Source organism: Rutilus rutilus (assembly GCF_951802725.1).
Source record: "Rutilus rutilus genome assembly, chromosome: 3".
Taxonomy (NCBI): Eukaryota; Metazoa; Chordata; class Actinopteri; order Cypriniformes; family Leuciscidae; genus Rutilus; species Rutilus rutilus.
Window position 1 is genome coordinate 853,718 of NC_140211.1, and position 26,671 is coordinate 880,388.

The following is a 26,671-nucleotide window of genomic DNA, read 5'->3' on the forward strand; positions in this document are numbered from 1 at the left end:
TAACCTAGCAAATTATAGACCCATTTCAAATCTTCCATTTATGTCTAAAATATTAGAAAAAGTGGTGTCCGCTCAATTGTGTTCTTTCTTGCAAGAAAATGATATCTATGAGAAGTTTCAGTCAGGATTCAGGCCATATCATAGCACTGAAACTGCGCTCGTTAAAATCACAAATGATTTACTTCTAGCTTCTGACCAAGGCTGTATCTCAATACTAGTTTTACTCGATCTTAGTGCTGCGTTCGATACTATAGATCACACAATACTCTTAGATCGACTACAAAATTATACTGGTGTTCAAGGACAAGCATTAAGCTGGTTTAGATCATACTTATCTGACCGCTACCATTTTGTCTATTTAAATGGAGAAAAATCGATCATAACTCCAGTAAACTATGGAGTGCCGCAGGGATCTGTGTTAGGCCCTCTGTTATTCTCAGTATATATGATGCCACTTGGAAATATTATAAGGAAACATGGAATTAGTTTCCATTGTTATGCTGATGACACTCAAATATATATTTCATCACGGCCAGATGAAAACGCTAAATTATCCAAATTGACAGAGTGTGTTAAAGATATAAAAGATTGGATGACGCGTAATTTTCTTTTATTAAATCCAGACAAAACAGAGGTACTACTTATCGGTTCAAAAAACCGCCCACAAAACCTCTCACAATACAACTTTAACATTGTAGGATGTCCTGTTACTTTATCCTCTACAGTAAAAGACCTGGGTGTTATACTCGATTGCAACCTGTCTTTCAAAAATCATATTTCATATGTTACAAAAACCGCCTTTTTCCACCTTAGAAACATTGCTAAGCTACGTAATATGCTATCAGTTTCTGATGCAGAAAAGTTAGTTCATGCATTCATGACCTCGAGACTAGATTACTGTAATGCTTTATTAGCCGGTTGTCCTGCATCCTCAATAAACAAGCTACAGTTAGTCCAGAATGCCGCCGCTAGAGTTCTTACTAGATCAAGAAAATATGATCATATAACACCGATTTTATCATCACTGCATTGGTTACCTATAAAGTTCCGTATTAATTACAAGGTATTGCTACTGACTTATAAAGCCCTAAACGGCTTAGCTCCAGTCTATTTAACGGATCTTCTATCGCCCTATAATCCATCGCGCTCTTTAAGATCACTAAATTCAAGGCTTTTGGTCATACCTAGGATATCCAGATCCACCAAAGGAGGGAGAGCATTTTCACATTTAGCTCCAAAACTCTGGAATAGCCTTCCTGATACTGTTCGTTGCTCAGACTCGCTCTCCCAGTTTAAAACTAGATTAAAGTCGCATCTCTTCAGCCAGGCATTCATATAATATTTTTAATCTTACAGTTCAAATTACAATCCGGCCTCTAGTTAATAAACGCCAGAGGAGAACTGGCCCCCGACTGAGCCTGGGTTCTCCCAAGGTTTTTTTTCTCCATTGGGTCACCTGATGGAGTTTTAGGACACTATTAGGTCACTTTTCGGTTCCTTGCCACTGTTGCCTTTGGCTTGCTCAGTTGGGGATATTTTGGGGATATTTAATTTGATTTTATCAATAAATTCCATTAGAAACAAACCTTGTTGTATTATTTTAATTTAATACTGTGAAGCTGCTTTGATACAATCTGTATTGTGAAAAGCGCTATACAAATATACTTGACTTGACTTGACTTCTCATCTGTGCTCTTCTGGGTTTGACTGGGCAGATCCTGTTCAAATACAGACAAAAACTAACAGGTACAATCTGGTTAAAAGATAAAAAATTTAAAAAAAAAAGTTAAACATTTTTCTTTATTTTGGGCTGTCACAAATGTCAGCCAAATCATCAACAACATGTATATAAACCACGCGGTATTAAAGAGACAGCTCGCACAATGGGTCCAAGTAAAGTTGTTTATAAGTGTGTCCGCTGCAGCTCGGTATATACAACAATTGAAGATATTAGAAGACATGTTTGTCGTAATAGTTTTATAGTCAAAATATTGCATATCAACGATAAGCCTAATACCCACAATAAAAAATAACCAGGGGGGACCCTGTTTTTAGACCCACTCACACTACAGACCTTCTTTCAAAAAGAACACAAAGAATAGCCTTCTCAGCTGCCATAGTTGCAACTCTTGCGTCATTTGAACAGGGTGTTCAACGCACTACCGTTTCTATTTAAAAAACGTTTTGCAACTTTTGTCGGGGCTGAACGCAGCCCAGGACTGAGCCAATTTACAAAATAAAAGACATGAAAAATTAAAGTGATAACAAAACCCACAACCAACCGTGACAGTTCCTCTCTCAGACTGATTAAAGATGAATAACGGTAAACAAACAAACAGACAAAATAACAGTGCTGCCCAGTCCTGTTCCTGAAGATCTACCTTCCTGCAAAGTTCATCTCTACCCCTGATCAAATCCACCTTCATGAACACTTGATCATCACAACTGAAGGATTCTGGAACTGAATTTTGCAGGAAGATCTCCAGGAACAGGAATAAGATTCTTTATTGTCACTATACTAAGTTTAGCGAAATTGGAGCAATCTAATTTAGCTAAACATTAGCTTAGCATCCAATATAAATTAATACAATTTAAGTAGAATTCCAAAGAAACAATACGTTAATAACCAAAGTACAGTACAATACATCAATAAACAATATGCCATAAACAAAAAACAATACGCACAAAACCAGTACAAGTAAGGCGAACAGTCAAATATTGCACAGTAAGCAGTAAGTACTGCATGAGATTGCACACAATGAAAGAGAGGTAAGTGCAACAGAATGTAACCGAATTTGAATAATATAGTGTAAACGTATACTAAGTAGACACACTGAGATATACAGAGGGTGTTGTTAACCTTGTATAGGATGAGATATAACATGCCCCCTCAGATTGGTGATTTCTCAGTTTATGAGTGTGTGTAGGTGTGTGTGTGTGTGTGTGTGTGTGTGTGTGTGTGTGTGTGTGTGCTGGCAGTGTTCAACTCTTGTATGGCGCTGGGGTAAAAACTGTTCTTGAGTCTATTGGTCCGCGATTTGATGGACCTAAAACATTTACCAGAGGGCAGCAATTCAAACAAATGATGTCCCAGATGGAAAGGATCCTTTAAAATATTTCCTGCTCTTTGGACAGCGTGCAGTGTAAAGCTATTGGCGCAATGGATAAGACACATGCCTTTGGTGTGAGAGACCCGGGTTCGAATCCACTGTGAGACACCAATGTGTCCCTGAGCCCTAGTTGCTCCAGAGGCGTGCGACCTCTGACATATATAGCAATTGTAAGTCGCTTTGGATATAAGCGTCAGCTAAATGAATAAATGTAAATGTAAACTTTATTCTAGAGCTGCTGTAAAGCTGTGGCTTTAAAGCTGTTAGCTCTGGCTGCACTGTATAGAGGGCTTTGTCTCTGGACCTGGAGGCAGAATTATGGCCTTTTAAGCGGGTCCTGACCTCTCTAGTCATCCAGGGCTTCTGGTTGGAGTAAATCCGGATGCGTTTGTCGACAGTGACATTGTCGACACAGTTCTTAATTGACACAGTTCTTCAAACAGAGTACTGTTGATGGGTACACCTCCAAATCCTGATTGTCGAAGACATCCCAATTGGTTCTTTCGAAACTGTATGCTGGTATTAAAAACACAGAAAGGTGTGTAACGCTTTTTGTCCTCACAAAAGGGCGGATAGCATGCCTGAATGGTTGTGGTCAGGTGTAAGCAAAGACTCACGTACAACGTAGCTGATATTCCACAGTGGTGATTTATTATCGGTGTCGTCTTCGATCACACACACACGGGCAGTTAACATACCAACATCTGCGTTTCTGAATATAAAAAAGCAGGATAAGAGCACACTTGAAAAACACAACGGGCCTGCACACACACATGCGATGTTCACAGCTTGCGCTCCTCACACCGACTAGCCACACTGAGTGAGGGAGTAACAGAGTGCGCTCCACCTTAAAGGCGCAGTACCCAATTATACTTGTTAAAGGTGGTTTAAGATGTCCAAGATGAGTCAGGGAACCTGACCTGTAACCTTTATTGACATGTTGGTTTTAGTGGTAAAAACAAGTTTCCTATTTTTAGCCCTTGTTTCTTGTCCACTGTGGGAGATGCTGATGCTATGATTCTGACGCGTGCAAAGTACCATAAATAGATCCAGATAGGCGTGTTGATGTTCCAAACAAATAACTGAAGTTTATTAAATCAAAAATTAAGATGCATTGTAAAATAAAACAAAACAAACAACTTTTAGGCCGCTTGCAGGTTTGTTGCACCATGCCACCCTAGCTCCATGTGCACAGTCAAAAGACTGTGTGCTCTTGCACCAGCGCCCCCTTCCTGTCAGGGGTGGCCTATCCTTTATACAACTTTTCCCCTCTCGCCTATAGAGGGCACACACTCAGAGAAATAAACATAATTAACAATACACAACAAACCGATATTTAAATGGAAAAAATGTATAAAAATTAAATAAGGTGGTATGTGGTATGGGTATGTTTTGGGTAATTTTTATACCCAAAAATTGATTTACTCACACTCAACTCATCCTAGGTGTATATGACTTTCTTCTTTCAGACGAGTACAATCAGAGTTATATAAAAAAATGTCCTGGCTCTTCCAAGCTTTATAATATCAGCGAATTGCTGTTTCTGTTTTGAAGTCCATAAAAGTGCATCTATCATCATAAAAGTGCATCTGTCCATCATACAAGTGCATCTATCCATCACAAAAGTGCATCTATCCAAAATAAAAGTTCATCTATCCATCATAAAAGTGCATCTGTCCATCATAAAAGTTCATCTGTCCATCATAAAAGTGCATCTATCCATCACAAAAGTGCATCTATCCAAAATAAAAGTTCATCTATCCATCATAAAAGTGCATCTATCCAAAATAAAAGTTCATCTATCCATCATAAAAGTGCATCTATCCATCATAAAAGTTCATCTATCCAAAATAAAAGTTCATCTATCCATCATAAAAGTGCATCTATCCATCATAAAAGTGCATCTATCCATCATAAAAGTGCATCTATCCAAAATAAAAGTTCATCTATCCATCATAAAAGTGCATCTATCCATCATAAAAGTTCATCTATCCATCATAAAAGTTCATCTATCCAAAATAAAAGTTCATCTATCCATCATAAAAGTGCATCTATCCATCATAAAAGTGCATCTATCCAAAATAAAAGTGCATCTATCCATCATAAAAGTGCATCTATCCATCATAAAAGTTCATCTATCCATCATAAAAGTGCATCTATCCATCATTAAAGTGCATCTATCCAAAATAAAAGTGCATCTGTCCATCATAAAAGTGCATCTATCCATCACAAAAGTGCATCTGTCCATCATAAAAGTTCATCTATCCATCATTAAAGTGCATCTATCCAAAATAAAAGTTCATCTATCCATCATAAAAGTGCATCTATCCATCATAAAAGTGCATCTGTCCATCATAAAAGTGCATCTATCCATCATTAAAGTGCATCTATCCAAAATAAAAGTTCATCTATCCATCATAAAAGTGCATCTATCCATCATAAAAGTTCATCTATCCATCATAAAAGTGCATCTATCCATCATTAAAGTGCATCTCTCCATCATAAAAGTGCATCTATCCATCATTAAAGTGCATCTCTCCATCATAAAAGTGCATCTATACATCATAAAAGTGCATCTATCCATCATTAAAGTGCATCTCTCCATCATAAAAGTGCATCTCTCCATCATAAAACTGCATCTATCCATCATTAAAGTGCATCTATCCATCATAAAAGTGCATCTATACATCATAAAAGTGCATCTATCCATCATTAAAGTGCATCTCTCCATCATAAAAGTGCATCTATCCATCATAAAAGTGCATCTATCCAAAATAAAAGTTCATCTATCCATCATAAAAGTGCATCTGTCCATCATAAAAGTGCATCTATCCATCATAAAAGTGCATCTATCCATCATTAAAGTGCATCTATCCAAAATAAAAGTTCATCTGTCCATCATAAAAGTGCATCTATCCATCATAAAAGTGCATCTGTCCATCATAAAAGTGCATCTATCCATCATAAAAGTGCATCTGTCCATCATAAACGTGCATCTGTCCATCATTAAAGTGCATCTGTCCATCATAAAAGTGCATCTATCATCATTAAAGTGCATCTCTCCATCATAAAAGTTCATCTGTCCATCATAAAAGTGCATCTATCCATCATAAACGTGCATCTATCCATCATTAAAGTGCATCTATCCATCATAAAAGTGCATCTGTCCATCATAAAAGTGCATCTATCCATCATAAAAGTGCATCTGTCCATCATAAAAGTGCATCTGTCCATCATTAAAGTGCATCTATCCATCATAAAAGTGCATCTATCCATCATAAAAGTGCATCTGTCCATCATAAAAGTGCATCTATCATCATTAAAGTGCATCTGTCCATCATAAAAGTGCATCTATCATCATTAAAGTGCATCTGTCCATCATAAAAGTGCATCTATCCAAAATAAAAGTTCATCTATCCATCATAAAAGTGCATCTATCCATCATAAAAGTGCATCTGTCCATCATAAAAGTGCATCTATCCATCATAAAAGTGCATCTGTCCATCATAAAAGTGCATATATCCATCATAAAAGTGCATCTGTCCATCATTAAAGTGCATCTATCCATCATAAAAGTGCATCTGTCCATCATTAAAGTGCATCTGTCCATCATAAAAGTGCATATATCCATCATAAAAGTGCATCTGTCCATCATAAAAGTGCATATATCCATCATAAAAGTGCATCTGTCCATCATTAAAGTGCATCTATCCATCATAAAAGTGCATCTATCCATCATAAAGTGCATCTATCCATCATAAAAGTGCATCTATCCATCATAAAGTGCATCTATCCATCATAAAGTGCATCTATCCATCATAAAAGTGCATCTATCCATCATAAAAGTGCATCTATCCATCATAAAAAGTGCATCTATCCATCATAAAAGTGCATATATCCATCATAAAAGTGCATCTGTCCATCATTAAAGTGCATCTATCCATCATAAAAGTGCATCTGTCCATCATAAAAGTTCATCTGTCCATCATAAAAGTGCATCTGTCCATCATAAAAGTGCATATATCCATCATAAAAGTGCATCTGTCCATCATTAAAGTGCATCTATCCATCATAAAAGTGCATATATCCATCATAAAAGTGCATCTGTCCATCATAAAAGTGCATATATCCATCATAAAAGTGCATATATCCATCATAAAAGTGCATCTGTCCATCATTAAAGTGCATCTGTCCATCATAAAAGTGCATATATCCATCATAAAAGTGCATCTGTCCATCATAAAAGTGCATATATCCATCATAAAAGTGCATCTGTCCATCATTAAAGTGCATCTATCCATCATAAAAGTGCATCTATCCATCATAAAAGTGCATCTATCCATCATAAAGTGCATCTATCCATCATAAAGTGCATCTGTCCATCATAAAAGTGCATCTATCCATCATAAAGTGCATCTGTCCATCATAAAAGTGCATCTATCCATCATAAAGTGCATCTATCCATCATAAAAGTGCATATATCCATCATAAAAGTGCATCTATCCATCATAAAGTGCATCTATCCATCATAAAGTGCATCTATCCATCATAAAAGTGCATCTATCCATCATAAAGTGCATCTATCCATCATTAAAGTGCATCTATCCATCATAAAAGTGCATCTATCCATCATAAAAGTTCATCTATCCATCATAAAAGTGCATCTATCCATCATAAAAGTGCATCTATCCATCATAAAGTGCATCTATCCATCATTAAAGTGCATCTATCCATCATAAAAGTGCATCTATCCATCATAAAAGTTCATCTATCATCATAAAAGTGCATCTATCCATCATAAAAGTGCATCTGTCCATCAAGAATTGCAATATGTGCCTCCTTCCCTTCCCTTTACCTCTGTACAGATAAAACGTTGTCGGGATAAATCTGGTTACAAAAGATACAAAATGCTGTATTAGACATTTTTCAAGGTTTGTACCTTGGATCCTATTTCATGGTTTGAGTTCTCGAGCCACCAGGCACTTTTTTGTGCAAATGAGTGGCTGGATTGCATTAAGGATTTTCTGTTTGAACAGTGCTGGTTAATAACTAATGATCTTTGCAACGGAAGTGAATCAGTCAAAACTAACTTTAGCTGGACAATAACTTTATTATAGAGCTGCTGTAAAGCCAAAACAATCTCTGTTACTGTAATCTCCTATTATCTCTGTAAAGCCGCTTTGAAACACTCTGTTAAAAGCTATATAAATGAAGGTGACGACATAATCAAATATACAACTTCATTATGGGGAATTAACAATTCATAAAAGTTGATAAAAACTGATAATTTCTGTTATATATTGATGATACAGATACAGGAGTAGATTTCTTTCTCTAAAGTCTCAAATTATTTTTCATTTTAGTTGTGGGAGACACAAATATAGAAGACCTGAGGAAACATGCAGGTATGACATCATCTCAGTTATATATATTTCATCATCTTTAGTCATATATGCACATATTTGTAAATATGATCTCACACAGCTTGAAGTGTATTAATAATTGTTGCATTGTTTTCTTCACAGTTCAGATCACTATTGATCCTTGGCGTTCACATTCAGGTCTGATGATCACTGAGAACCGTAAAACAGTGAGTGACGCTCCAGGATATAAACACACTGGAGAGGGATTTCCATATCAATTATGTGCATTTGGAGCTCAAAGATTTACATCTGGACGTCACTATTGGGAGGTTGATTTGGCACGAGAAAATACTCCTCCTAAAAACTACTGGTTAACTGGTGTGGAGGAATATAGATTTTTTCGCTTAAAGAACAGATCTGCTTTAACTCCATCACGCGGTTACTGGTTCTTGTGTTCAGACGGTCCTAATGGCTTTTTCACCAACACTGATCCACCAGTTAAACTCTCAGTGACGCTGAGACCTGAACAACTGGGAGTTCTGTTAGATTATGATGACGGTCAGCTGTCATTTTACAATGTCAAAGAGAGGAAACATCTGCTGACCATGAGGATCAGATTCACTGGATCAGTCGTTCCGCTGTTTAATCCAGGTGTAGGAGATCCGAGTCCACTTATAATTCTGGATTATCCAGAACCTGTAGAGTCCAGTGAACCTTTACTGAGTAACAGCTCAGAAGCTTGACTGACTAATCCAGTGTGTTTAGACAGAATGAAGCATGTGCACAGATACTGACAAAGATGCTTTTCCAGATGCCAAATCCAAATGTAAACTGGAATTGTAACCTCAGTTTATTTCCCACATTCATCTAGTGTCTGAAAACAGAGATGATGAAGTGAGTTGTTTTTACATTTCTCACATATTAAAGAGTTCTTCATCCTCTCTGTTACTAACACATAAACCAGAAACACATGAACTTACTATAACTATACTTTATACTTCCCTGCATTTAATTTCCCTAATCTGTGTATTAATCTGTGGTCCGACTCTAAACTTGTGTATTATGAATATTGTTGGCTCTTACGACAAACTGCTTGTGATGTTTCCATCTGAATGCTCAGTCTTACAGGAGGAACAAAAGTCTTCATGCCTTCAAGATCAAGGGTCACAAAATATTATGTTCAAAATATTTCTTTATACTGTATATGAATGGAGCAACATGATGCATTTCATGTTTAATAAAAAAAATAATTAAAGGTTCCTTGATCAAATACTTTTGATGTTTAACAGATGATCATTGTACTTTGCGTTCTTACATTTCTTTCATAAAACATTGAAATGTACATTGATTGATTTTTCTGTGTTAATTACATAAACCACACAATGATCAAGTCTGATACAGATGGCTGAGGGTGATTCCACAGAACAAGATGCTCAGAGTAAACTACAGTTTTTCGCTTTGGCTCAATTCTCGAATGAGATTTTTTAAGTTCAAATCATACTGGTAGGTATCGCGTAGGTATCGTGTAGGTATCATAGGTATCGTGTAGGTAACGTGTAGGTATCATGTAGGTAACGTGTAGGTATCATGTAGGTATCATAGGTATCATGTAGGTATCGTGTAGGTAAGGAGTCAGGTAAGTGTTCTTTGAGGGAACGACGAGACCAGACCATGATGAACTGCAGTGGGAAGAGTTATATAGTGCTGGATGATGATCAGTGGAGATTGGTGACAGGTGACAGTGATCTCTGTCAAGTCAAGTCACCTTTATTTATATAGCTTTTTACAATACAGATTGTATCAAAGCAGCTTCACATTGATAACATGAAAATAATACAACAAAGTTTGTTTCTTGAAGAAAATTGCGTCATTGTCCACCTTAAGTAAGGCATATCAATAATATTGTTGAATATTAAATGTCCCCAACTAAGCAAGACGAAAGCCAAGGCAACAGTGGCAAGGAACCAAAACTCCATCAGTGACAGAATGGAGAAAAAACCCTTGGGAGAACCCAGGCTCAGTCGGGGCCAGTTCTCCTCTGGCCAACGAGCGAACAGTGTATGATTATGATCCAGGCAGCGTTACAGGTCAGAGGTCAGATTGGTCGTGTCGTTGAGGCCTTCACAGGGCTGATGAGGCTGGCACATCAGGGATGCGTTATATATAGCATATATTTTTGCATATAGCTGAATTAAGAGAGAATAAACGTTGAAATTAAGTGTTATTATGCGTTTTTGAGAAAATGAGGAAAGGGGAAGACTTGATAGTGTGTAATTGTGTTTAATGTTCAATTACATTGGAATTATTAGAACCATTTAAATTACAGTGGGTTGCCATTGTGGAGAAGAGTGGAGCATTTGGTTAGGTTGTGGACTGATTAAAATAAGTTTAATTATTGTGGTTGGAGAAACATATAAATCTTAACAATTTAAATGTTATTAACTGCTATAATTAGCTAGTGGTAGTCTAGAAAGTCATTTGAGAAATCATATAAATCCTACACACTTTAATTTTTCAGTGCAGTTTTAAATAAACTAAAGCATGTTCACTAAACTTAACCTGTTTAAGTTACAGGGAAGTGATGTGGTTGGACATTACTATTTCACACAGATTCACAACACAAGGAGTTTACATAGATTCAAAAAATTCCATTAAAGGTATATAGCGCAGGATTTTTTACTTCCGGGTGGATCACCTATACTATTGGTCCTCCTAATTGTCAATCATACTGGTGAATCAATCAAACTTATTCAAAAAGTGGAGAGGGCGGGTCTTATCTAAAATTCGGAAAGATCCTCCGCTATACCTTTAATGATAGTTAAAAATGATTTGCTTGTGTGTAAACACTGTCCATACTTGAATTAAGTTAGTTTAAAGAGTAATTTTTTGAGTGTATTTACCTTAATATATCAATTAAAATGAACCATAATTTCATCTCAATCTCTGAAGATCTCCAAACACTTTTATTAATAATAAAAAAGATTGAATAAATCCATCTATAACCCTATTTGAAGATCAGATTAAACCCTTTAACAGGAAAGATCAGATTGTTCACTTAAACAGGGTCAAACTAAATGCAAACCCGGATCTCTAGATTAATGTTACCATGAGCAGAAGAACAGGCTGATGAAGCTTCTCTCCTCCTCCTCCTCCAAACGAATGACGTCTTCAAAAGGAGTTCAGTGACGTATAAGTTTTCTACTGCATCTAAATTAATATTTATTTTCACTAACAAAATATTCATAATTATGTAGCCTATCATCATGTTTGCTAAACGCTCAGCCATGTTAAATTATGAATCTCTCTGTTTTTAAGGGAGCGTCGTCTCTGTCGTCCTGATCATCGATCCATATTGATCTACAATATCGCACACTGCAGGCTTTTCCTATCCTGGAAACCTTTTTCTAAAGTCATCCATGAGGGAAAAATCCCTCTACACGGTTTTCCATCAATCGCCAAAACACACACTGCATGTTCACACCGCAAAGATTATTACACAAAAACACATCTAACAGAATTAAACTGAATATAAGCGTTATTCTACATCTGATGACGTCTGTTTTATTGGGATCGCGCTATCTATAGAAAGTGAAAGTATCCTAAAGGAGGAAATCGGGAGCACGCTTCATACATTCTGATTTTCGTCTATTTTATCGTTTATTTCGACTCTATTATTGTGTTGAACAGCTCATATTCATCTAAACCAACCAGATTACTGTGATTTAACTGACGGGTCTCTGTCTCCGGTGAGTTTCTGTTTCCTCGTTGAACACGACAGTCTGATCATATTTCTCTCATATTATTCGCGTGTTTGAGGGAGAAATCCCTCAGAGTTTGTTTTATTTGAGTCTGTCTGTATTTTCACAGGAATGATGTCGAATATTATCATCGCTTTACTGGTGAATCTCCTCATAGAGACTTCTGGTAAGAACAAAACAAACAGGTTTGGATTTCATTCAGTTTATATGGAGCTTAATATGGATAATTTTAAGAATTTTTATAAATAATTTTAATAATAATAATAAAAATGTGTTTTATTATAGCGTTCTATTTTTTATTACAGTTCTCAAGTGCCAGGGGGTTTGTGAAATAATTTTCTGTAGGCTAAAGTCACGTTTTTTATCATGAAAAACGTGAAAAAGATATCAAGATAAAACACATTTTTCACACTCTTCACCATAACACTTTTCTTAGTATCGAATACAGTGGCGGCTGGTGAAAAATATCTTAGGTGGGGCTGTCATAATAGTCTGGTAACCATGGGAGTATTAGGCCTACTTTCTGCCCTTGGTATGTGTATTGTGCTTTGATGTTTATTTTGTTCTATTCCTTAACGCAGTGGTTCTCAAACTTTTTAGGGTTGTACCCCAAGAGGGTTAGGTTAATATCCTTCTGCTTACCCCCACTCTTCAGTCACTCCTTTTCCAGTAAGGGACAATATTTGCCCCCTTAAATCGATTTTTTCAAGTGCATTTTTACCTTTACAAATACCTTTATAAAATAAATAATGCTTTGAATAAAAAAAAAAAAAAGTTAAATAGATAAATATGCAATGATGGTAAAAACGAAGTGATGCTTTTAAATATTAAATTTAAACCGCCAGTAGGCTAGGTGATGAGTCATCGAGTCAGTTATTCAGTAACGAAGCATGTGGCTGTATTTATGAATTAATCATTGACTCTAAAGATTCGTTCACAATCATGGCTGTGTGCTGCAGTTCTGCTGTGGCTTTCATTGGAGCTATTCATTTATTGTAAAAATACTGACAACTGCGTTGAAAATGAACATCACTAAATATTAATATTTCGTTTGTTGAACTGTTGTATAAAATCAATGTCATATTCACAATCGTGTGTATCTTCATATGTGATCAACATTAAACACAGGAACTCAAACAGGGTATGTCATTGTATCGAAGAGAGTTTGAATATCGATCTCCATGCACAGCCTGTGTCTATATTTGTTCTTCATGCTAGTAAGTGCTAACTTAAAAATCCCTGCTTTTACAAAGGTAACGTAGGGTAGAGTGGGGGAAAACGCCCCCCACCTGTTTTTCCCAAAATAACAACTAGAAGTAGTTAAGATACATTTTTACTGTTGCTATGCACTACGCTGATAACGGGGATATACAGATCTCTATGGAGAAGCTGACACCAGCGACACATTTGAAGAGAAGAGGATTACAGGGTAAATGCTATAATTTTCAGATATTAGTAAATAAGTGTTTAAGAGAATATTGTTCTGCAGGATATCGCAGTGATGTATGATAGATGAATAGTGAAGTCTGTAGTTTGAGATCATATATTATTTATAAGGAATATAATTATATTTTAAAAATTAAACATTTTTTTAAAAACTCATAGCTTGTGGGGTAAAACGCCCCCTACGCTGAGGGGTAAAACGCCCCCCCCCCCCCCTGGGGGCATAGTTTCTCTATCATAATTACTATAATAAAATATTTCTGTCTATCAAATCCTTTGTTTTACACTTAATGCAGTATAACTAGGTGGTAAAATCTAAATATTTGAACAAAACATGAAAAAATTACCTCAAGTGAGCATTAACTAGCTAGCTTGCTAGCACAGTTAGCTCACTGATGGAAGGTAGTTAATTTTGCCTATTTTGAACATTGCTGAAATAAATATTAATATATATACATGTTGATACATTACTTGCCTTTTACCTTTAGAGATTAAAAACTATTGTCTGTTCATTTTGCTGTTGATCTATGAAGCAAACTGGTTGGTAAGAAAGGGGGCATTTTACCCCACCTTGGGGGGGGGGGGGGGCGTTTTACCCCACCGCTGGGGCAAAACGCCCCCTTTGTACAAAAATATTTTCAGTGAAAATACTAATTAATTATGAAGGCTGAGCAATTTTAATATTTGGTGAATAACTCCTGCCATAGTCACTCAAAACCGGGATGGCAATTCTAGTCACATTTATGTTTTGTTTCACTGTAATGTCACATTTTCCTTAAGGGGGGCGTTTTCCCCCACTCTACCCTACATTGTCGAGAACGGCAGAATAGCGCGATTTGCTGAGGCAGCAATCTGTACGAGACCTGTCGTCATATAGCCTATACACACTGCTTAAATGCAGAAAGTTTTGACCGCAAAAGATGAGGTAATTTGATCGGATGTCATGTATTTACAGCATTTAACCTGAGAGAAATGCATGCTCAGTTTAAATCTTATTTTAAAATGAGATAGTATTAAAGAAACGGCTAAATTCAGCATTTTGTTCCCGCACCCCCTGCTGTCACATCACGGTTTGAGAACCACCACAAACCCAGTTTGAGAACCACTGCCTTTACATATCTTTGTAAGACGAAAAATAATAAAAAAATTACAAATAATTATTAGTATTAACCACCCAAACACAATTTAAGACAAACTGCATGATACCAGTGCTCTGTGAAAAAGTCAGTAATTATTTAATGCCATATTACAAGACTGAAGCATTCTTACACAAAAACAAACAAATTGCACAAACTTTCCATTTGCATTTGAAATTTAACTCAAAAAGTTTAGTTACTTTCTCAGAAAGGTCCCTCACTTCGCTAACTGTCCATGTTGGATCTGTCCCTGTTGTTTTAAAAAGTAATCACGGAAAGCAAAACAAGGCATTAGCATGACTGCATCCTAGCCAGGCCGATAGACCGTTGTCTGATGGAGATAGGCGTGCATGAGCACTGGCACGCGCAGCTTGGGGCGCTAACAGAAGCACCCATAGCTGACTAGATTTGAGCTCGCTGATTGGCTACAGTTTATGTCAAACATGTATATCTTAAATCAGCAATTGGCTAAGCTGCTCCACAGACCCGCCTCTCTGGGGCGATTTCTCCAGCGCCCTAGCGCCCTCTATTGGCCAGCCGCCCCTGATCGAATATATATGCTGTTGCTTATGATATATCACACATTTCATGGACAGACAAATACAGACAGAATTACAGAGCTATCAATAGCCATGTTTCCACTGTCGGGCCAGGGCCAGTCGCGTTTCCACTGTCACTTCCGGGACTTGATCACCCAGCAAACATGCTCCTTTGGGGCCCGAATGGGGCCCTTGCGGGCAGCCCACTGTGGGCCCAGATACCGGCGTGAAATGCTGGGGGACATGTGGGCCCCACACTAGTGGGCCCAGGTGGGGCCCCATCGGGACAGCCTAAAGTGTGGGCTGACTGTGGGCTAGCCCACACTAAGTAGAGTGGGCCCCCATTGGGGCCAGTTGTGGGCCCACAGCAAACCCCTTAGGGGCCCTTGCGGGCAGCCCATTGTGGGCCCAGATACCGGCGTGAAATGCGGGGCACATGTGGGCCCCACACTATGGGGCCCAGGTAGGGCCCCATCGGGACAGCCCAAAGTGTGGGCTCACTGTGGGCTGGCCCACAGCAAAGTTTGGGTATACTGTGTGTACATTGGGTTAAGTGTGGGCATACTGTGGGTACACTGTGAGAAGTGTGGGCATACTGTGGGTACACTAGGAAAAAGTGTGGGCATACTGCGAACAATGCAAAGATGTGTTGTAATATACCTGTGGCCTTAACAAACAACAAGATTAGTTTGGTTGTACTTTGTATATGCCACAATACATGCAAAATAATTGCACTTGTTGAAAGTCAAAGTAGTACATTAGAAGTCATATGTTTCAAATAATTTCATTTATTCACAGTCATGTAAAATATATATATACAAACAATACATTACCGTTCAGAAGTTTGGGGTCAGTAACATTTTTTAAATACTTTTGAAAGAAATCCCTTCATCTCATCAAAGCTACATTTATTTAATAAATACATTAAAAAGAGTAATATTCTGAAATATTGTTGCATCTTAAAATAACTGTTTTCTGTTTTAATCTATTTTACAAAGTAATTATTCCTGGGATGTTAAAAATTTATATTAATAATTTATTACAGTAGCCAGCATCCAGTCGTCAGCATGTAAATCGTGAAAAAAAATAATTCAGGAACGTTTGAACAGAACTGTCAAAAGAGCAGCATTTATTTTAAATAGATTTTGAGTAAAAAAAAAAAAAAAAAAACGTATAAAACCACATCACAACACATTGGTGGATTATGAATCCTCTAATAAAATAAATCAATCCCCTCGGATACCAGAAGATCTTTGCCAGATCTCAAGTCTTCTGGTTCTTCTGCTCCTTCCACCATCCCAGTCTCTTGCATTATGATTTAACAGGATCAGGATCAACCCCTTCGGATGCTGCGGCCTGGCTGATTTTTGTGTCAGCATCTAAAGTGAGAAAAAAACAACAATTGAAATGTTAACAAGGGTTGTTCCAAGTTTAATTTACACTTGTGTTTTCCCAAGGGTTAGGACATTTCCACCTCAGGGAAAAAGATGATATTTTGAAAAATGACTCAATAAAAAGTCAATGGGATCCAATGGGCTTTTCATTGTATGAACAAAACAGATTAAACATAATTCAACATATCTTCTTTTGCATTCCACAGAAAAAAGTAAATAATACATGTTTGGAACAACATGAAGAACAAACCTTTTAATGTCTTTATCAATAAATCATTGATAGCTTTAACTTGCAGCCTGAATATGTCATTTTTATTTTAAACAAATAGAGGGAATGTGACAGTCAAAAATGTACTTACACAGAAAAAGAGTGATCTGTGCCTGAGTGGCTCTCTTTTGGGTTTATTTAGCTGTTTGACACACATCACAATTAAGGAAAAAAGAGAAGACAACTGAATATTAGTCAAATATTACATCAATCTATACAAATAAAAATAATTATTTTTTCATCAGTGATTATTGACTAATTAATATGTCAGGAGTTCTCAACTCTGGTCCTCGAAGTGCACTTTTATGTCTTGTAGTTTATGTCCAGACCTGATCAATCTCACTTGCTCTTTTGACCAAAAGAGCTTGATTAGCTTGTCCAGGCGTGCTGGACCAGGGCTGGTGCTTAAGTCTGCAGGACCGTGGTCCTCAAGGGCCAGAGCTGAGATCCCCTGCAAAATGTTCTGAACATGACTAGACGGATCACTTACAGCAGTGGTGTCCAGTCCTTGTCATGGAGGAGTTTAGCTCCAGCCTATCTGTAGTGTCTGCTGATCCTGAAGACCTCGATCAACTGGTTCAGGTCTGCTTAACTGGGGTTGGAGCTCAATTCTGCAATCAGGATTAGATGGCAATAAATACTGAAAAGAGAGAGGACAAACAACATTTCAAATACAGTATTTGTTCAGGGGGTGAGGAACATCTCATTTCAAAAATTTGATTCCCAAAATATTAACATAACATAAGCAAAATGTTTATGAAAATACAGTTATTTATATGGTGCAAAGAAAGTTTTTGTAAATGTCTATGACAAATCTAAACTGAGAATGTTTTTAGACAGTGATTCCAACAGAATACTTACACAGAACAGTACCAATTATCTGATTACACACAAGGAAAAGGGAGAAAAAAATTAAAATATTTAATAATATTTCAGTCAAATATTTACAGTATCTGTATGGACAAACGTTCTGATGAAATTTATATATTCAAAAGAAATTATATCATTAATGATATTAAATGAATGAATAGTATTTCGTGGCCTAAATGTTTTACTTCTATTATAACTTTACCTAATTAAGTTAATTAAATATTACAGCTAACAAAATGAAAACCTTATTATAAAGTGTTACCATTTTTTAATAAAGAGAGAGTTGGCCATACGAGTATAAAATTAATTAAATGGTTCAAACTATGGTCCCACAGTGGGTTGCCCAGGGTAAATCCTAATGGGGGCCCAAATGGGTAAAACTGCTATGGGCCCCGTATGGGCTAACCCACTAGGGGCCCATGTGGGTTTTCTTTGGCAAGCCCACTGTGGGCCGCAAAGGGTTTGCCCTTGCCCACACTGTCCCACAGAAAACCCACACTTACCCACAGTGGGCCCACACTGGCATGTTTGCCAACGGCCAGGATTTCTGGACCGTCGAATACCTAGGGCCAAAGCGGGCCAGCTCGGGCTGGCGAGTGGTTACGAACAGAGGCGGAGTTTACCTGAGTCTGGAGACGCCAGCGCCAGATGATTCTGTCAGCATTACAGACTTTTAAAATCATTTAACTCACTTTCATGTTTGAATGCCTTCTGTTTGTGATCCGATGTGGATTCTGATCACCGTATAAGGTAGAAATATTTATTTGCGATTCAAAAGTCTATGCACGCTAACCATTACCATAGTAAACAGTAGCCTAATTACGCTTGAAGATACGCATAGTAAAAAAAACATAGTGAATGCTTGAAGAAATCAGACAAATCATAATGGCTATCACAATCATGTTTTTATTTTATCTGTCAGTAGCCTACGTCTCTTTATACCGGACTATAAAATGAAGCAACTTTTTTTTCGGGAGCTTCCTCTATTTTCCCTGACTGGAAATATAACTGTAACGTTTGCCTACTGGGACTCGAGAGAGTGCTAAAGCTCCTCAGGTCGTATTTTTGGTGGCATATATTTATAGAAATGGTCATTCTTTCTAAATGTGATGTAATTATGTCCTGTAACTACCAAATAAACAGAAACAGACGTGACTGAATAAGTAAGTGTGTCCTCTTTCTTTTGTGAAATAGACCTAATGGTAATTTATTTCTGTGTGGCTAATGTGCAATTTTGACATAAATTAATTCATTAAGGCAAGGCACGGCAAGGCACGGCAAGGCAAGTTTATTTATATAGCACATTTCATACACAATGGCAATTCAAAGTGCTTTACATAGAAGAAATTAAAATAATAAAAAGAAATAAGAATAATTAAAACCGTTTAGAAAAATAAAAAATAAAATACAGTACAAACAGTCGGACGAACAGCGGCACAGTGCTCATTCAGTAAATGCATAGCTAAACAGAAGTGTTTTGAGTCTGGATTTGAAAGTGACTACTGTAGGAGCACATCTGATCTCTTCTGGAAGCTGGTTCCAGCTGCGGCTGGCATAATAGCTAAAAGCGGACTCGCCATGCTTAGAGTGAACCCTTGGTATTTCAAGCTGATATGATCCTAATGATCTGAGTGATCTGTTGGGTTTATATTCAGTGAGCATATCTGCAATATATTGAGGTCCTAGGCCATTGAATGATTTATATACCAGTAATAATACTTTAAAATCAATCCTAAATCTAACTGGGAGCCAGTGTAAAGACCTGAGGACTGGTGTGATATGTTCATATGTTCTGGTTCTGCTCAGAATCCTGGCGGCAGCGTTCTGTATGAGCTGCAACTGTCTTATGGTCTTTTTGGGAAGGCCAGTGAGGAGTCCATTACAGTAATCCACCCTGCTGGTGATGAAAGCATGAACAAGTTTCTCTAAGTCTTGTCTGGAAACAAAGCATCTAATTCTTGCAATATTTTTCTGTCAGTCCTATAGAGACTATGCTGTCAGTCCCGGAATCATTAATATCAATGTATCACTTTTTATTGTAAACCTTCTGGTAAAACATCGATGATTGGATTTTAATTAATCAAGTAAACAACAAAAATGCCAGCAAACGGTCGCTTATGTTTGTTTTGCGATCATGCTGTTCCTAGGGATTTCTTTCTTATTAGTTTTATTAGATAAAACTTCCATTTGTTGGTGAAAGTGCCGGAGTGCATTAAAAGGGTTTCTCCTTTCCTTTCTCCTCTCGAGTCTTCGGGTTCTGGTCCGAGTCTTTCGTTCTTCCCGTCAGTTCTTCCTATAGAGACTATGCTTTCAGTTCCGGAAAGAGAAATGATTAGTTCATCTCTCGAGTCTTCGGGTTCGGGTCTGAGTCTTTCGTTCTTCCCGTCAGTTCTTCCTATAGAGACTATGCTTTCAGTTCCGGAAAGAGAAATGATTAGTTCACCTCTCGAGTCTTCGGGTTCTGGTCCGAGTCTTTCGTTCTTCCTGTCAGTCTTATAGAGACTATGCTGTCAGTCCCGGAAAGAGAAATGATTAGTTCATCTCTCGAGTCTTCGGGTTCTGGTCCGAGTCTTTCGTTCTTCCTGTCAGTCCTATAGAGACTATGCTGTCAGTCCTATAGAGACTATGCTGTCAGTCCCGGAAAGAGAAATGATTAGTTCATCTCTCGAGTCTTCGGGTTCTGGTCCGAGTCTTTCGTTCTTCCTGTCAGTCCTATAGAGACTATGCTGTCAGTCCCGGAAAGACAAATGACTTTGGGTTCTGGTCTGAGTCTTTCGTTCTTCCTGTCAGTCCTATAGAGACTATGCTGTCAGTCCCGGAAAGAGAAATGACTTCGGGTTCTGGTCTGAGTCTTTCGTTCTTCCCGTCAGTCCTATAGAGACTATGCTGTCAGTCCCGGAAAGAGAAATGATTAGTTCATCTCTCGAGTCTTTGGGTTCTGGTCTGAGTCTTTCGTTCTTCCTGTCAGTCTTATAGAGACTATGCTGTCAGTCCTGGAAAGAGAAATGATTAGTTCATCTCTCGAGTCTTCGGGTTCTGGTCTGAGTCTTTCGTTCTTCCTGTCAGTCCTATAGAGACTATGCTGTCAGTCCCGGAAAGAGAAATGATTAGTTCACCTCTTGAGTCTTCGGGTTCTGGTCTGAGTCTTTCGTTCTTCCTGTCAGTCTTATAGAGACTATGCTGTCAGTACCGGAAAGAGAAATGATTAGTTCACCTCTTGAGTCTTCGGGTTCTGGTCTGAGTCTTTCGTTCTTCCTGTCAGTCTTATAGAGACTATGCTGTCAGTCCTGGAAAGAGAAATGATTAGTTCACCTCTTGAGTCTTCGGGTTCTGGTCTGAGTCTTTCGTTCTTCCTGTCAGTCTTATAGAGACTATGCTGTCAGTACCGGAAAGAGAAATGATTAGTTCACCTCTTGAGTCTTCGGGTTCTGGTCTGAGTCTTTCGTTCTTCCTGTCAGTCTTATAGAGACTATGCTGTCAGTACCGGAAAGAGAAATGATTAGTTCACCTCTTGAGTCTTCGGGTTCGGGTCCGAGTCTTTCGTTCTTCCTGTCAGTCCTATAGAGACTATGCTGTCAGTACCGGAAAGAGAAATGATTAGTTCACCTCTTGAGTCTTCGGGTTCTGGTCTGAGTCTTTCGTTCTTCCTGTCAGTCTTATAGAGACTATGCTGTCAGTACCGGAAAGAGAAATGATTAGTTCACCTCTTGAGTCTTCGGGTTCGGGTCCGAGTCTTTCGTTCTTCCTGTCAGTCCTATAGAGACTATGCTGTCAGTACCGGAAAGAGAAATGATTAGTTCACCTCTTGAGTCTTCGGGTTCTGGTCTGAGTCTTTCGTTCTTCCTGTCAGTCCTATAGAGACTATGCTGTCAGTCCTGGAAAGAGAAATGATTAGTTCATCTCTCGAGTCTTCGGGTTCGGGTCCGAGTCTTTCGTTCTTCCTGTCAGTCCTATAGAGACTATGCTGTCAGTACCGGAAAGAGAAATGATTAGTTCATCTCTCGAGTCTTCGGGTTCGGGTCCGAGTCTTTCGTTCTTCCTGTCAGTCCTATAGAGGCTATGCTGTCAGTACCGGAAAGAGAAATGATTAGTTCACCTCTCAAGTCTTCGGGTTCTGGTCCGAGTCTTTCGTTCTTCCTGTCAGTCCTATAGAGGCTATGCTGTCAGTCCCGGAAAGACAAATGATTAGTTCACCTCTCAAGTCTTCGGGTTCGGGTCCGAGTCTTTCGTTCTTCCTGTCAGTCCTATAGAGGCTATGCTGTCAGTCCCGGAAAGAGAAATGATTAGTTCACCTCTCAAGTCTTCGGGTTCGGGTCCGAGTCTTTCGTTCTTCCTGTCAGTCCTATAGAGGCTATGCTGTCAGTCCCGGAAAGAGAAATGATTAGTTCACCTCTCAAGTCTTCGGGTTCTGGTCCGAGTCTTTCGTTCTTCCTGTCAGTCCTATAGAGGCTATGCTGTCAGTCCCGGAAAGACAAATGATTAGTTCACCTCTCAAGTCTTCGGGTTCGGGTCCGAGTCTTTCGTTCTTCCTGTCAGTCTTATAGAGACTATGCTGTCAGTCCCGGAAAGAGAAATGATTAGTTCACCTCTCAAGTCTTCGGGTTCTGGTCCGAGTCTTTCGTTCTTCCTGTCAGTCCTATAGAGGCTATGCTGTCAGTCCCGGAAAGACAAATGATTAGTTCACCTCTCAAGTCTTCGGGTTCGGGTCCGAGTCTTTCGTTCTTCCTGTCAGTCCTATAGAGGCTATGCTGTCAGTCCCGGAAAGAGAAATGATTAGTTCACCTCTCAAGTCTTCGGGTTCGGGTCCGAGTCTTTCGTTCTTCCTGTCAGTCCTATAGAGGCTATGCTGTCAGTACCGGAAAGACAAATGATTAGTTCATCTCTCGAGTCTTTGGGTTCGGGTCCGAGTCTTTCGTTCTTCCTGTCAGTCCTATAGAGGCTATGCTGTCAGTCCCGGAAAGAGAAATGATTAGTTCACCTCTCAAGTCTTCGGGTTCTGGTCCGAGTCTTTCGTTCTTCCTGTCAGTCCTATAGAGGCTATGCTGTCAGTCCCGGAAAGACAAATGATTAGTTCACCTCTCAAGTCTTCGGGTTCGGGTCCGAGTCTTTCGTTCTTCCTGTCAGTCCTATAGAGGCTATGCTGTCAGTCCCGGAAAGACAAATGATTAGTTCACCTCTCAAGTCTTCGGGTTCGGGTCCGAGTCTTTCGTTCTTCCTGTCAGTCCTATAGAGGCTATGCTGTCAGTCCCGGAAAGACAAATGATTAGTTCATCTCTCGAGTCTTTGGGTTCGGGTCCGAGTCTTTCATTCTTCCTGTCAGTCCTATAGAGGCTATGCTGTCAGTCCCGGAAAGAGAAATGATTAGTTCACCTCTCAAGTCTTCGGGTTCTGGTCCGAGTCTTTCGTTCTTCCTGTCAGTCTTATAGAGACTATGCTGTCAGTCCCGGAAAGAGAAATGATTAGTTCACCTCTCAAGTCTTCGGGTTCTGGTCCGAGTCTTTCGTTCTTCCTGTCAGTCCTATAGAGGCTATGCTGTCAGTCCCGGAAAGAGAAATGATTAGTTCACCTCTCAAGTCTTCGGGTTCTGGTCCGAGTCTTTCGTTCTTCCTGTCAGTCCTATAGAGGCTATGCTGTCAGTCCCGGAAAGACAAATGATTAGTTCACCTCTCAAGTCTTCGGGTTCGGGTCCGAGTCTTTCGTTCTTCCTGTCAGTCCTATAGAGACTATGCTGTCAGTCCCGGAAAGACAAATGATTAGTTCACCTCTCAAGTCTTCGGGTTCGGGTCCGAGTCTTTCGTTCTTCCTGTCAGTCCTATAGAGACTATGCTGTCAGTCCCGGAAAGACAAATGATTAGTTCACCTCTCAAGTCTTCGGGTTCGGGTCCGAGTCTTTCGTTCTTCCTGTCAGTCCTATAGAGGCTATGCTGTCAGTCCCGGAAAGAGAAATGATTAGTTCACCTCTCAAGTCTTCGGGTTCTGGTCCGAGTCTTTCGTTCTTCCTGTCAGTCCTATAGAGGCTATGCTGTCAGTCCCGGAAAGAGAAATGATTAGTTCACCTCTCAAGTCTTCGGGTTCTGGTCCGAGTCTTTCGTTCTTCCTGTCAGTCCTATAGAGGCTATGCTGTCAGTCCCGGAAAGAGAAATGATTAGTTCACCTCTCAAGTCTTCGGGTTCGGGTCCGAGTCTTTCGTTCTTCCTGTCAGTCTTATAGAGACTATGCTGTCAGTCCCGGAAAGAGAAATGATTAGTTCACCTCTCAAGTCTTCGGGTTCTGGTCCGAGTCTTTCGTTCTTCCTGTCAGTCCTATAGAGGCTATGCTGTCAGTCCCGGAAAGACAAATGATTAGTTCACCTCTCAAGTCTTCGGGTTCGGGTCCGAGTCTTTCGTTCTTCCTGTCAGTCCTATAGAGGCTATGCTGTCAGTCCCGGAAATACAAATGATTAGTTCATCTCTCAAGTCTTCGGGTTCTGGTCCGAGTCTTTCGTTCTTCCTGTCAGTCCTATAGAGGCTATGCTGTCAGTCCCGGAAAGAGAAATGATTAGTTCACCTCTCAAGTCTTCGGGTTCGGGTCCGAGTCTTTCGTTCTTCCTGTCAGTCCTATAGAGGCTATGCTGTCAGTCCCGGAAATACAAATGATTAGTTCATCTCTCGAGTCTTCGGGTTCGGGTCCGAGTCTTTCGTTCTTCCTGTCAGTCCTATAGAGACTATGCTGTCAGTCCCGGAAAGAGAAATGATTAGTTCACCTCTCAAGTCTTCGGGTTCTGGTCCGAGTCTTTCGTTCTTCCTGTCAGTCCTATAGAGGCTATGCTGTCAGTCCCGGAAAGACAAATGATTAGTTCACCTCTCAAGTCTTCGGGTTCGGGTCCGAGTCTTTCGTTCTTCCTGTCAGTCCTATAGAGGCTATGCTGTCAGTCCCGGAAATACAAATGATTAGTTCATCTCTCGAGTCTTCGGGTTCGGGTCCGAGTCTTTCGTTCTTCCTGTCAGTCTTATAGAGGCTATGCTGTCAGTCCCGGAAAGAGAAATGATTAGTTCACCTCTCAAGTCTTCGGGTTCGGGTCCGAGTCTTTCGTTCTTCCGTCAGTCTTATAGAGACTATGCTGTCAGTCCCGGAAAGACAAATGATTAGTTCACCTCTCAATTCTTCGGGTTCTGGTCCGAGTCTTTCGTTCTTCCTGTCAGTCCTATAGAGACTATGCTGTCAGTCCCGGAAAGGGAAATGATTAGTTCACCTCTCATCTTCGGGTCTGATTCTTCTAAGTCTTCTGTTATGTGATGAACGAATGACTCAAACCCGAAGACTCAAAGGATGATCTAATCAATTCTGTATCCGGTACCGACTGCATAGCTCAGCCGATATGGGGCTGTCACTGAAGTTTTTTCTCATTCTAAATACGATCAACATTTGATGTGTTTGGGGAATTTGGCTATTACATGTAACATTTTAAATACATTCTGCTGAAATGAAAGAAATGACTCGAAAAAAGATCTGTTCATTTTTATGAACGAGATTCAAAGATCCGAGTCAGTAAAATGATCCGAACTTCCCACTACTAACTTATAGTTGCGACAGAGGGCGCACACAGCACAGAGAACCAGCCAGCCAATAGGAAACCTTGTTAACCCTTATTCTATCCAATCATCTTTCAGTGTGATTAATTAACAGATCATTATTAGCAAGTGGAGACACACACACTATATATATATATATATATACATAACTAAGTTACACATGCACATTTCGCTCGTATTCAAGTTATTTGCCGCAATGACAAACAGAAAACTGATTGGTTTGAAAGGGGTTTTTTTTAATTGGTTTTCGCTTGATATTTGCATATTGAGCCTGTCCCAACTTTTGCCGCTCTCAGTTGCCAATCCCACAATTCCCCGCGCCACCATGAAACTCAACTTCTATAGGAATAAACTGTTACCTAGAAATCGCTCCTCACCAGTGGACATGTACTTTAGATTTATTATTTTTAATTTTGTCACAAAAAAAAAAAACACATGCTGCAGATTTAGAATCACTGTGATAAGTAAATGCAGTAAAATAAATACAGCACAGTATATTACATTGGGTGTGTCTCTCTGTGTCTCTCAGTGTCGTTCACTGTTGTGGTTCCTCGTGATCAGATAGTGGCTCATGTCGGGTCCACAGTCACTCTGCCCTGCTGGATCTCTCCTCCTGAGAACGCTGAAGCTCTGGAGATCCGCTGGTACCGTCATGACCAGTTCAGCAACCCTGTTCTCTTCTATCAGCATGGGAAGATCCAGGACATCCAGGAGGAATCGTTCAGGAACAGAAGCTCACTGACTCTGCGCTCAGATCTGTCTGGTGGACTGAAGGATGGAGACGTCTCTCTACGCCTGGAGAAACTCAGGATTCAGGATGAAGGTTCATTTCACTGTTACGTCAGTGGAGAACGGTTGTATGACAGCAGTAAAGTGGTTCTCAAAGTCACTGGTGAGTCAAAATTCATTATGTTTTTATGGATCTACACCGTGACCTCATTAAAGGATTAGTTCACCTATAGAAATGACTAATTCATTAAATCAAAAGTGCATGGGTTTTTTAGCCTATAATTGATTGATATATTTTTTCTCCAGAGTTGAGTTTAAATTAATATGAACTTTCTTCCTCAGATCCGCCAAATTCTCCAGATCCATCAGATTCCTCAGATCCATGGAAGGCTCTTTTCTTCACCCTTCTCATCTGTGCTCTTCTGGGTTTGGCTTGGCTGATCCTGTACAAATACAGACATAAACTAACAGGTGCAATCTGATTAAAAGA

The 26,671-nt window shown here is 39.2% G+C and overlaps 1 protein-coding gene across 1 annotated transcript in view; it reads left to right on the forward strand.

Annotated features, from left to right (window-relative positions):
- Positions 1-12,004: 12,004 nt before the first annotated feature.
- Positions 12,005-26,671, forward strand: part of LOC311287874 (erythroid membrane-associated protein-like) — a gene marked incomplete at its 3' end in the record, with an annotated part of 177,103 nt that continues 162,436 nt past the window's right edge. Inside the window, exons 1-4 of the mRNA XM_084404984.1 lie at positions 12,005-12,219; positions 12,341-12,397; positions 25,982-26,344; positions 26,524-26,652. Of these exons, the coding sequence (XP_084261110.1) occupies positions 12,343-12,397; positions 25,982-26,344; positions 26,524-26,652 (547 nt within the window). The 5' untranslated portion in view covers positions 12,005-12,219; positions 12,341-12,342. The remainder of the gene's footprint in view (positions 12,220-12,340; positions 12,398-25,981; positions 26,345-26,523; positions 26,653-26,671) is intronic.